The sequence below is a fragment of the Aythya marila genome, assembly GCF_965140915.1.
Source record: "Aythya marila genome assembly, chromosome: 7".
NCBI lineage: Eukaryota > Metazoa > Chordata > Aves > Anseriformes > Anatidae > Aythya > Aythya marila.
The window spans coordinates 34,849,537-34,862,128 of NC_139048.1; the positions used below are offsets into that span (position 1 = coordinate 34,849,537).

At 44.3% G+C, this 12,592-nt stretch overlaps 1 protein-coding gene across 7 annotated transcripts in view; it reads left to right on the forward strand.

The window, feature by feature from the left end:
• The window catches only part of JMJD1C (jumonji domain containing 1C), a 154,451-nt gene that overhangs the window by 123,662 nt on the left and 18,197 nt on the right, over positions 1-12,592 (forward strand). For all 7 annotated transcript variants that reach the window (XM_082764766.1, XM_082764770.1, XM_082764768.1 and 4 more), the window contains 5 exons: positions 2,522-2,694; positions 3,397-5,606; positions 8,560-8,761; positions 10,391-10,605; positions 11,406-11,558. In XM_082764766.1, the coding sequence (XP_082620892.1) occupies positions 2,522-2,694; positions 3,397-5,606; positions 8,560-8,761; positions 10,391-10,605; positions 11,406-11,558 (2,953 nt within the window). The remainder of the gene's footprint in view (positions 1-2,521; positions 2,695-3,396; positions 5,607-8,559; positions 8,762-10,390; positions 10,606-11,405; positions 11,559-12,592) is intronic.

The window sequence follows — 12,592 nt, forward strand, 5'->3', positions numbered from 1 at the left end:
CACCTGTCTGTGTAGCCTCTCTTGGAACATCCCTTTCTCCCTCTCTGTTCCTGTTTACACACATCTTTGCCTTCTCATCTGCTTTCTACTCCTCTGTATTCGAGTCAGGGAGATTCCTCTGTCTCTGCACTGAGTACAACTGTTGAAGCCCCAGGAGAAATCAGTTGTTTTTCAGCATGGTGCCCGGTGCCGTGGTGTTGGTTGGCAGGCAGACACGGCAATTACAGAAAAACTTCTCTCAGCTCCTGCAGGCTTGGGATACAGCTTGCTCATTGCAGGCACCTTGTAGGAATAGCCTAAGATGAAGCATATGTAGCACAGACAGAAACTTTGGAGGGCTTTGCTGCCAACTTCCATGAAACCTCCCCTAAGCATGTGCATACTGATTTTAGAGGCTTAAACTTGGCCAAATTTGGGCAGATTTTCACAGGGACCACAAAAGGCATGTCGCTGACAGTGGTCCTTCTGCCAAATTGTAAGCCTTTGCGTCAAAGCTGGGAGTTTCTGAATGGTTATAAAGATTTTTTTTTTCTTCTCCATCATGGGGAGAACTATTCTTCCCCAGCCTCGTTCTTGAGAAAAGCCAAACCATTGTGGCTAAGTCTTTCCCAAACACTCAGTTTGAGTTGGCCTTGTAATACGGAGTCAGTTTGATCTAAAATGTGATAAAGTCAAATGCAGCAGGGAAGAAAAGCCTTAAGACAAAACTATAGATGGGTTTCTTGCTTCATGTTGCTACTCGCTCCACCCCCTACTGAGGTCCATTTTGCAGAACGTAGGATAGACTAGGTTTTCACTTTGGTTGCCTGAAGTATGCAGCCATGCATACCGAGGCACGTAGCTTTTTAATTATGTTGATATGTGGCAATTGTCTTGTGGTGACTTGTCTTCTGGCTCTGGCACTGGAGGCCTTTTTTAAATACGTCTTAAAACCCCAGGATGGGCGTTTCCAGAAAGAGTTTGCATGGCTGCCATGATCGTAGACAGGAATCCGTGTTTCAGCTGTAGCAAAAGCAGCAGCCACCCTCGGCTCGGGGCCGAGCCGTGCTGAGCTGCTGGAGGAAGCGTGCCCCAACCCCACCTTGGCCCAGTGGCTGCAGGGGGCTGGGGCAGCTCCTGGCTTTGGGCTGGGCCGTGGATGGCTGCAGGTGGAGTCATGGGGCTGTTTGGGCAACATTTGGTGCCCAAGCAGCTGTTCCCCAGCTCCTCTAGGGAGAAGGTGATGGGTCTTTTTTGCATAATACTTTAATGCAGCTTACAGGCTATTCGTGGGAACTCGCCGCAGCGTGGGAACTCCTGGCCTAGCAAATGTGTGCACTAAAACTGTTAGCACAAAACCCAAGCGGTTTCTTTAAATATTCAGAGGTCTAGAAATGAGAACTTCAAAGTTGTAGCACCTGCAGATCCATTTTGTATTGTGTGCATGTGCCATGAGAGCTTTTTGCTGCTCTTCTACTGCAGCATTTCTCATCTGGGATGTACTGGTGAGGAGCAGAGGAGGGAAGAAGCGCTGGGCAATAACAGGAATTAGGGGTGGATTGGCACTGAGAGGCTTTGGGGTGTAAGTGGGAGTTCTGCTTTTTCTTGTCCCCACCCTTTCTTCCATGCCTGTTCCTAGCACTTGACCAGCACTCCCCAGCAGAGTGCCCTCCCTTTCAGCCCAGACCACGAGGCAGCACCTATTTCTCCTAAGCAAGCCTCAAACAGGAGAGGGAAGGGGGAAAGAGCCTGAGAACTGCTCATGGGTCTCTTCTGCAGAGCTATTCTACCAGTTTCAGAGAAAATGCCCAAGTAGAAGCTTATTTGCGTTGCCAGGCTTTTAAGTATTTAGGTGTACAGTACAAAATGGTGCATTCTGTGCTTTTGCCATACTGCAAAGTTTGGCACATATGTACCTGTATGATATTAATAGTGTGCTGATCATGAAATTACCCTATACAAACATCTGGCAACATAAAGCAGATTAATTAGGATTATCATTCTTAATTTTGGTTGCGAGTAGGAGAGGAACCAACTGGGAAGGAGATGTTTGTGTCCCTTATATTGAGACTTGCTACCTAGGTGGAGATTGTTTTCCAGAACTAATAAACTGTATTTTTTCTTTAAAAGAAGTACTTCTTGCAAGTCATTGAACATCTAATGGTCTTTTTTATTAGTAACTGAAGTAAAGTACCATCAGACTGTCATTGGTTTGGTAGTTGTGACGAAGTACCTTGAGATCCCATTCTAGTAATTGACAATTCATACTGAATACTTAAATAGGAAACTGTTTTAGGACTGCTTCTGAAATATGTAATTTATTTTGTATGCTGTAAGCCTAGAGGGAAGTATAATCAGATGTTCCAGGTGATTAGAAAGTGATTTCAAATAATAAATTGTGTTTACTGTATTTGATTTGATGCTAAAATAAATTACTTCACTCTGCTCATTGGTAGGACATGGTGCAGTACCTCTTGTGGTGCTGTGCTGAAGGTCCCATGATTATGTTGAAATCTGATGTTTTCTGTGTTGGTGTTAACAGAATACTCCCAGCCCGTGGTTACACCAGCCCACCCCTGTGACCTCAGCTGACAGCCTTGGATTACTGAGTCACATTCCTGTGCGACCGTCCAGTGCAGATCCCCTTCGACCTCTCAAACTGGCAGCGCATTCTAGCCCACCGTTGTCCAAAAGTATAGTAGAGCATCACAAAGAGTAAGTGCACTGTTATTCCAACTCAGACTCACACAATGGGCTTGGCAGGGACCTCTGGAGGCCATCTGGGCCAACCACTACTCAAGCAGGGCCAACGAGAGCAGGGTCCAGGGCCATGTCCGGGTGGCTTTTGACCATCCCCAAGGAGATTCCACAACCGCTCTGGGCAGCCTGTGCCAGCGCTCGGTCACCCGCACAGCACAGAAGTGCTTCGGGTGTTCGGACAGAACCTCTTGTGTGCCTGTCGCCTCATGTCCTGGCACTGGGCACCACTGAAACGAGCCTGGCTCTGTCCTCATGGCGCCTTCAGGTGTATACGGACACTGATAAGGTCCCCCCGAGCCTCCTCTTCTCCAGGCTGAACAGTCCCAACTCTGTGCATGGTGTAAACAGAATGCAGTCCAAGAGGGTGTATTTCAGCCCCTGACGTTGTCTTCTAGCTGCATTTTAGTTTATTTGCAAACGTGGGTGCCTGTGATAGGGAAAAGCTTGTCAGTGTGCTGCAAAACAGACTCTGCCCTGTTGACTTTGAATGGTACTTGGGTTCCTGAGTCATCTGAAGACTTTTGAAAATTGTGCCTAATATAAAGAAAAGTTTATTTTGTGTTAATAGATAACTTTGTTCAGAGCATGGGAAGAAAGGTCTTCTGTGTAGCTTGTTGTGGAACATTCAGACTAAACTGTGTAACCTTTTTCAAACAGAGAGCTGGAGAGGAAAGCATTTATCGAACCTTTACGTTCCGTTACAACTGCACCAATAAAGACAGAGCTGGAGCAAAGCAGAACACAGACAGCCAAGGAGAGCCATATGCAGAGACATTTTGCAGATCCAATGTTGAACCAGCTGCCAAGGCCACCGCAGGAGACGGGGGAGCGACTGAGCAAATACAAAGAAGAACATAGACGGATACTCCAAGAAAGTATTGAAGTTGCTCCTTTCACAGCTAAAATAAAGGCACTGGAGGGGGAGAGGGAGAACTACTCTAGGGTAACATCCTTATCCTCGAGTCCCAAAAGCCATTCAGTAAAATATGAGAAAGATGCAGAACGCTCTGTGTCAGAACTGTATAAAATGAAGCATTCGGTCCCACAGAGCTTGCCGCAGAGTAACTATTTCACCACCTTGTCTAACAGCGTAGTAAATGAACCACCGAGATCATACCCGTCCAAGGAAGCTTCAAGTGCGTATGTTGAGAAGCAGACTAATTGTCCTTCAACAGCAGCTAGTTCCCAGTCTCTTCCTTCTTACATTTCTTCTCTTTCAAAACCTCCCCCTTTAATTAAGCACCAACCTGAGAGCGACAGCTCTGCAAGCAAGATATCTGAGCAGCTTTCACAGTCAGTGCAGTCTCACTCAGTCAATTCTTTCAGAAATGACAGCAGAAGCCCTACTCAGCTGTCAGTCTCATCTTCAAATACACTCCGGAGTATGCCTGCCTTGCACAGAGCCCCCGTGTTTCACCCCCCTGTGCACCAGAACCTGGAGAAGAAGGAAAGCAGCTACAGCAGCCTTTCGCCTCCCACCCTGACCCCTGTTCAACCCGTTAATGCCGGTGGTGGTAAAATACAGGAATTGCAGAAACCACCGACTTTAGTCCCTGAACCTAAGGAAGCTCAGACTGTTTACAAGGGCGCTTCTGAACAGAATTTATCCGAAATGTGGAAGTCTAACAACGCCCCAAATAATGAAAAAGTGGACTGGCATGTTGAAAGAATGAGCGGAAAGTCGCAGTCCGCCACGGCATCTGTTATTGTGCGTCCTCCTTCTAGCACGAAATATGATAGCGTAGCCGTAATGCAGTCAGCTTCCAAAGATCGAGCCAGTGAGAGATCTTCAGCTGTGACAAATCAAGCAGATTGCCTGAAAACAGCGGAAGCCAGAGAGACTGGAAGAATCATTCTGCCAAATATGAACTCAGACAGTGCTCGCACACAGTATGAAAAGAAATTTCCAGCTGTCTCGCAAGGCAGCGTTCCTCGTTCTGTCACCCCTACCACAACTATGATCTGCAGTACTAAAACGGATGTAACCGCATCGGCGGCTACGACTACCAGCGTGTCGAGCTGGGGCAGCTCCGAAGTGACTTACTCCTTATCGAACACGGTCCTGGCCTGCGCGCCGCTGGAGTGTGCTGCCTCGAGAGCGGCGAGTCAGGCGGCGGCACAGGCCCAGGAATGCAAGGTCAGCGCCCCGGCGCCGGCTACGCCTGCCCCTGGCAAGACCGGCAGCGCTGCTCAGCCCGGCTCGGGATTCTCCACCTCCAGCGACTTCGTCCATTTGAAAAAGCACAAGGCAGCGTTGGCTGCGGCTCAGTTTAAAAGTAGTAACACCAGTGAGACAGAGGCCAACTCTGTGAAAAATCAGACATTTTCAACCTCTCTCCCCCTAGACAGTGCTATCGTCTGCAATACAATAAACAAAGCAAACTCTGTAGGCAGTGGGCAAACTTCCCAGACAAGTCAGCCAAACTACCACACTAAACTGAAAAAGGCTTGGCTAACAAGGCATTCAGAGGAAGATAAAAACACTAATAAAAAGGAGAATTCAGGGAACAGTGTTTCAGAAATTATTAAGCCATGTACTGTCAATTTAATAGCTTCTACATCAAATGATTTGCAAAATAACATAGATAGTAAAATCTTGGCAGATAAGTTTGTGAAGGAAGATAAGCACCCTAGGAGAAAAGCAAAACGAACTTACGAGTCTGGCTCTGAAAGTGGAGACTCTGATGAAAGTGAGAGCAAGTCAGAGCAAAGGACTAAACGGCAGCCCAAGCCAACTTACAAAAAGAAACAAAATGATTTGCAGAAAAAAAAGGGTGATGCGGAGGAAGAAGTAAAACCGAATGGTGTTCTTAGCCGGAGTGCCAAAGAAAAAAGCAAGCTGAAGTTACAGAGCAGCAGTAACAGCAGTGAGTATATTAATCTGATTTGGAAAAGACAAACTAATGTGAACTCCAGCAGCGTTAATCCTGGAGGGTTTGTGCACGCTATGTGCAATAGCTGGGAAAAGATTTCAAGAGCATGCTTGTGAAAAAGCCTGGATCCAGATTTATCGGTCTTGAGGTCCTCTGAAATATCTTGGGTTAAGAAATTGAGCATTCTGTGTATATGTGTACAAACTGGTTCTTGGCCTAAAAATAGGCAGCAAACAAACTGGTTTATGCTGTCCATCGTAATTCACCAGACTAGCGCAGAGAGTTATGTTACTTGTACTGATTTTTTTTTTTTTAAAGTCTAGTGCATTTATTTTTAGAGTGCTACAGGGGGAGAGGTTCTCTATTGTTGAACTTGAATTCATCCTTTGATCAGAAAGCCAAAGGCAGTTCCTTGAGAGCCTGATGCCGCTCTGCTACAATTTGGTTAATTTAATGAAAGGTTTGAGGGAGAGTCATTTCACACTCTCGACTAGCGTCTGTATTATATGGTGTTAACATCCCTCTTGTTTAAGGAAATTTAGGGAAATAGGAATTTCAATTTATATGTAATGCTGTTGTGTGTACCACATTGTAACTAGATTTGTCTAAAAAAGAGAAACAGGTCTGCCAACCGGAGTGATTTTATTTAAGAACTTACCTTATTTTTTATCCTAATTTATTCTTCTCTGTGCAGTATTCTTTTGTCTTTGTTCTGGTTTAGTTGAGTATGAGAAAGTCTACGGCTACTTTTTGCAAGAATTTTTAAGTACAGTTAGGAAGAAAATGAGCACTGCTCCCTGTAATTACATTCTTTGGCTTTTCACTGCCTAGTGTATGAAGTTGTTCTTGTAGTATCCGAGAACACTTGATGCCGAAGTCCTACTGTGTCCTGGCAGTGATGCAATCTGTCTGAGGTATTTTGGCTTGGGTCCAGTGATAGCATTATTACTTTTTCTTTTTTTTTTTTTTTCCTTCCAACTTAAGGGGAAGATCAAGGAGAACACACCCTCTCTTTTTTTTTAAAAAAAAAAAATGAACTGTAGATATACATATATTATATGTGTAGCAGGCTAGGTCTTTGTGATCTTTGTATTGTTGCAAAGGATTTTTTTCATGGGTTTGTTTTAGAGGGGTTCATTCGATAGCTTAAGGGAAGGCAGTGTCTCCTTGGCTAGTGTTACAAGAGTATGAAAGCAGTATGTTGTAACACATTATGGTATTGTTTCATGGGATTCAGGTCCAAAAATGGGTAGGAGTTTTGGGTATTCTGTTATGTTGTCCCTAGCACAGCATGTGTTCTGTACCTTGACGTATTGAGTCTGTCCCATGGTAGCAGTTTTCTGTGCTTGCCTTCCTTTCCTGACATCTCAATAGACCCAGGGGGGTTTCTGTTTCTTCTCCATGACCCATTAAATAGATGAGCATTTCTGATACTTCTAGCAGTTTGTCTTGGGTCAGCGTCATTACAATTTCTGAGAGAGCTGGTCAGAGATCTTGTTAAGTGGAGGACTTTCCCCAAAGGTTTACCCAAAAGCATACTTAGCTCTGAGCTTTCAGGAAAGAGAAGGTCCCCGGGGAGCGGCTGCCTGGGCTCCCTTTAGGTTGCTGAAGATAATTCTGCTTCAGCATCTGGGGCTCGGTGGCAGTGGCCACGTGGGTGGTATCTGGATACTGGCAGGGCTGAAAGCTGCTTTGTCCCGCTGCCATTGCTGGAAGCCCTGGGAGCCCTTGTGCTAGCCAGAGTGCTCAGAGCTCCGGGCTGCAAGGCTCCCTCCCGCAAAGCGAGGAATGTTACACTTCTGCAGGCACTGGGGGTCTTCCAAGTTCCTGCCCCCAAAATGTGAAGTCTGGCAGCTCCCAGATGACTCCAGGGGTCTCTGGATCCAAGGCAGAAAACAGTTTCTTTTGGGCTAACAAGTCTGCACTTTGGCCTTTTCTGCTCTCAAGCTTTAATCCAGTTACCTTTGTGCTCATCAGGTGAGTTGGGAATGCGTTATCTAGGCAATGAACTGAGGCATAGAGAGTCTGTCACCTGCAAAGTTTACACAAGAAGTCTGGCAAAATACAGATCTGAACCCAGGTACCAAGTCCAAAGTTAGCACCCTAACCTCTTTCACCCTGCATCAGATCCGTGTTTACAGGACATGAACTTTCAAGAGTAGCAGTAGATTAAATGACAGATACTCCTATCTATCTGCAGATGAAACTGGTGCCACTTATAAAAGTCATTAAATCGAAAGCCTGGTTAAATAACAACAGGGTTCAGTTTCAAAACGCGTATGTGAAAATTGCACGTATTACTCAATAGAGCTGCTCCTTGTGTTACTCAGGGTCAGGCTGACTGACTTTGATATTGAAAACAGAATTTTACTTCTTGTTTTCCAAAGCCAACAAATTTGAAAGAAAGTAAATGAATTCTCTGTTTCCTTATGCCTGATACTTTACACTAAGCTCAGATGAGTTACACGTGAATAGGACTGTTCTTCTGTAATTATAACTGTACAACCCTCAGCAAAGTAAATTCCAAAGAAGCAGGATGTCTTTTTTTTTAAAGCTCTGCTTTAATTCATTAAATTACTGCCTTCTTGCATACATTTTCACTTGAAACAAACTGCAAACCTTTCCTTCTTGGCATATTGTGTTATTTTACGTGTTTGTAAGAGTGAGGTTCTCTCTGCAGTTCCACAAAGTACAGTGGAATATTTGGTGAACTGTACACCTCATTTAAGAGAAAATAGCAAGTCCTGGGTGTTCCTTGTAGCTCAGCAAATAGGTAACTGTACTCCTGCATGCGTAAGTCTAATGGGTGGAAAAATAGAAGTAATAATGAAGTATGTTATGAACACAACAAATGCACTTTGAGAAGTACTGAATGCAGAGTGATCTAACTGTGTTCTGAGTATAAGGGCCTGCAGTACATCTTCTGACACCACTCTTGCTTTTGCAGCTGGTATACCTCGCTCAGTGTTAAAAGACTGGCGCAAAGTGAAGAAGCTGAAGCAAACAGGAGAGTCCTTCTTGCAGGATGATTCCTGCTCTGAAATAGGACCAAATTTGCAGAAATGCAGAGAATGTAGGCTAATAAGAAGCAAGAAAGGTGAAGAACCAACTCACTCACCAGTGTTTTGTAGATTTTACTACTTTCGACGGTAAGTGCAGCTGTCTCCTGATACGCGGTGTTTTAACTTAAAACTAATACTGACAAAGGACTTGTGTGCCTGAAAGCGTGTCTGATTTTTCTGGCTCAGTTTGCCTGATAAAAGACAGTGCCTAATTTAGCAGTATTTACATTTGTATTTCTTACTTCTTTTGTGGATTGACTTCATTGCTGTTTGAAGCTTTATAGCAAAGACATCAGAACAGCTGCCCAGTGTACCTTAGGCAAGCAGAAGATGTAATGCATCACCATCACACAGGTGTCTGACATTTGAAGTGGGATTTTCAAAAGGCAGGCTTCAATTACTCTGGACAAGTTGTACAACCACAGAGTTGCGCTAATTCATAATTGTTCTTGTGCCAGTAGATGGTGGGAATGCTGCTTGAGGTTTATGGGAGTTTTCTGAGGACAGAGGAGTTCTGCCTTCCCTTTTTACAATTATGGCAAATCGAGGAAACTCGTAAATGGGGAAGGAAGTTCCCAGAATGCAGCATAGCGTGCGTGGCACAGGCAGCATGGCTGTCAACACAGATCCAAATGGCGTTAATTTGCACGTGGGCTGTGTTGGCAATATAGAGCCAACATGTTTTGGAAAGGACATTGCTGTTCTATGAATTGACTTTAATTCTTTTGGATTGAAGCTTTAGTTACAAGAGCCAGTAGACCTACGAGGATTTGTTTTAAGGTTGGACTCAGAATACCTTCTGTATAAAAATATTTGATTCCCAGTGTGGCAGAGTTAGATTGTGAGCTGCTGCTTCTGTGTGAAAAAGAGAACATCAGTGATAAAATTTCTTTCAACATTTTCAAACACAGGCATGGAATTTGTTTTGAATTTCGTGGGGTACAGTTCACAGCATTTTAATAATTTTCATTGTGATTGCATACTAGGGCTTGAATCTAATGAGGTTTGCACTACTATTGGAAGTCGTTAATGTAAAAGAAAACTCATCTTTTCTTCAAATTGTTCATTTAATACCCATCTGAATATCATTTTTGATACTTCTGTTTTTGTGACTGCTTTACTGACAATACTGTAAAATTCCTTAACTGCTGTGATAATCGCCTGTGAATAATGAATTACCTCGTATTACGTGAGAGAGATGGAATAATTAGTTGTTGCTGCTTAAAATCACCTAAATATAGGTGGGGTTAGTAGAATGGCTTTGGGTAGGATCACAGGAAAACCTTCAGTTATTTTAAAGGTGGTATGTAAACAGTATTTTGTATTAGTGATCTGTTCTGCCTGGAAAGACTTGAATGCAGTGTTTTAACTCCTATTCTCTGAGAGTGAGAGCAGTAGGATTGAAAATATGAGTCAGACTGAGTGATTGCTGACACAGATGCTGTGAAAATTAAAGGTGAGGAGTAGGTGGACCCAAACTTTGGCCAAACAAGAAGGAGAAGATAACTTTCCATCTGCAATGTTAAAGCAGTGGTAAATGTTACAGAGAGTGAGTGATGACTATACTGGATCCAGTGTTCTGCCTAAAAAGTTACTCCTAATTTCCATGTTTCCTTACTGTCTGCTTTAAGGCCATTTTCTGTAATTTCTGTAATTAGTAGGTAAACTAAGCCACCTTGTAGGATGTGCAGTTAAACTATTTGTTTTCGGTTTTAGGTTATCTTTTAGTAAGAATGGAGTGGTTAGAATAGATGGTTTCTCCTCTCCTGATCAATATGATGATGAGGCGCTGAGTTTATGGACACACGAAAACTATGAAGATGATGAACTGGACCTAGAAACTTCTAAATATATTTTAGATATCATAGGAGATAAATTTTGTCAGTTGGTAACATCCGAGAAAACAGCCATGTCCTGGGTGAAAAAAGACGGTAAGGAAATCTCACATGCTCTTTCTGGTTTTGGTGTTGTGCGGTTCTGTTGAGGTGTTTGTGTTGGCCATGACCCCCTGCCCCCTTCTGAGCTGCTCGCTGTACCAGGCCGTCACCTTTTGATTGAAACAGGCCGTGTTGTTCGGTTGGGAAGGGGCAGCAGCCTCCCTCGGTGGGCTTTGGGGCTGGGCTGCAGGCCTTGGTGGGTGGTGCTGCTGGGCCAGGGCCAGGCTGCCGCTGGGGCTGGAGCAGCCTCGCTTCCCAGCGTGGCCGCCAGCTCTCCAGCCAGCTCCAAGCCAAGGCCCGCAGCGAGCCAGTAGTGCTTCCTGCCAACAGATGTTGTGTTTCCAACGTGCCTTCTCTGCAGAAGCACGGAGCAGAATGCAACAGCGTGGGCCTTGCAGCGCATGGGCCTCCTCCCCACCGAAGCCGTGGTTGCTCTGTCCTGGTCCACAGCATGTGGGTGCAGGCTGGGAGCTGGGTAGGGGCTCTGCTAATTTCCCCCAGTGCAAGGAGGACGTACTTGTAACTCCCATGTAGAGCAGGAATATTCTTCCTGTATTACTTTAGTCTTTGTTTTTTAATCTCTCTCTAGTGTCTTGACACGGACACTGAGGGGGTGCTGTGTAATGCAGCTAAGGGGGTATATGTTGATGGCCTGTTCATGAGGGATCATTTTCTTCCTCCACCCCTGGCTGCATCTGAGGGGAAAATCACGAATGCTTCATCTATTACGACCATTCATTCTGTGTCTTGCATTTAAATTTCAGGCCTTTTATTCTGCTTATTTTGTATTTCAGCCAAAATCGCATGGAAGAGAGCGGTGAGAGGAGTCCGTGAGATGTGTGATGCATGCGAAGCCACATTATTTAACATTCACTGGGTCTGCCAAAAATGTGGATTTGTGGTCTGCCTGGATTGTTACAAGGCAAAGGAAAGAAAAAGTTCTAGAGGTCAGTTCTTTATGAACTAGAGTGTTGTATATGCTGTTTATTCTCACTTGCTGTAGAGCTACTGATCCCTACGTGTAACTGACTTTCTGTAAAGCATTTAATTACTACTTGTGTGTTTTGGTATCTCTTAAATCTTTTTTGCCTCTTTTTTGTAAGTGTAAAATCATTCAGAAAGTAACTGCTGTGGGGCTACTTTAAGTCTTTGTCCACTTTTCAGTCTTCTGTGCATTGTCTTGGCTCACGTGTGCCTTGCAGGGTTGAATCTTGTTCATCCACTGCAGGACTGGCATTCCACCTCCCTGTTTTATGGTAACTCATTGCTGCTAGGGCTTGATCTGAGGGCCTTCTGGAGTCTTCCCTTCAGAAATGCATTCTTTATCTTCACCTTAGCTTACCTTTTATTATTAAAAAAAGCTTTGCAAAGAATTTAAAATGACTGTAAATGGAGGTTTTAAAAACCAAAAGTCTATGCATGTACTCATTTTAATCTAATTCCTGTGTTTTAATGGAAAAGTCTAACTTGGTTTGTAGCGAGGTGTAACAGGACTGACTTACAAACCTGTGCTTTTTGAGTTACCCAGCTTGTTTAAAATTGAAACAGGGAGTGGCTTGGAAGATAGATCTGGTCATTCAGCTCCCTGCTGTAACATTCCTGCTCGGGCTGCTTATTCGAAAGAGCTGCCTTCCCCTGGGTGGCAGGCGTTGTGCCCTGGCACAGTACTGCAGTGAAATACTGTGCCAGGAACAGATTAAAATATAATGCTGTTTTGAAAAGCATTTCCATGTTTGTCATAGCAACATAATGTCACATATGTGAAAGGTTAGTAAAATAATGTGTAAGTATTAGATGGCAAATCTTTAGTAAATGGAGAGACTCCCATCCACTTTGTCCTTGGCTGTCAGTGAGGGGCCTCCTACACCGCGGTTGTAAGATGTTCCCTGAGATTTTCATCAAAGCCTGAAGTTTCTAGGGAACTGACTCTGGTGTTTTCCAACACCGAGTGCAGTCGTTAATGCTTTCATGTGGGAGGCTG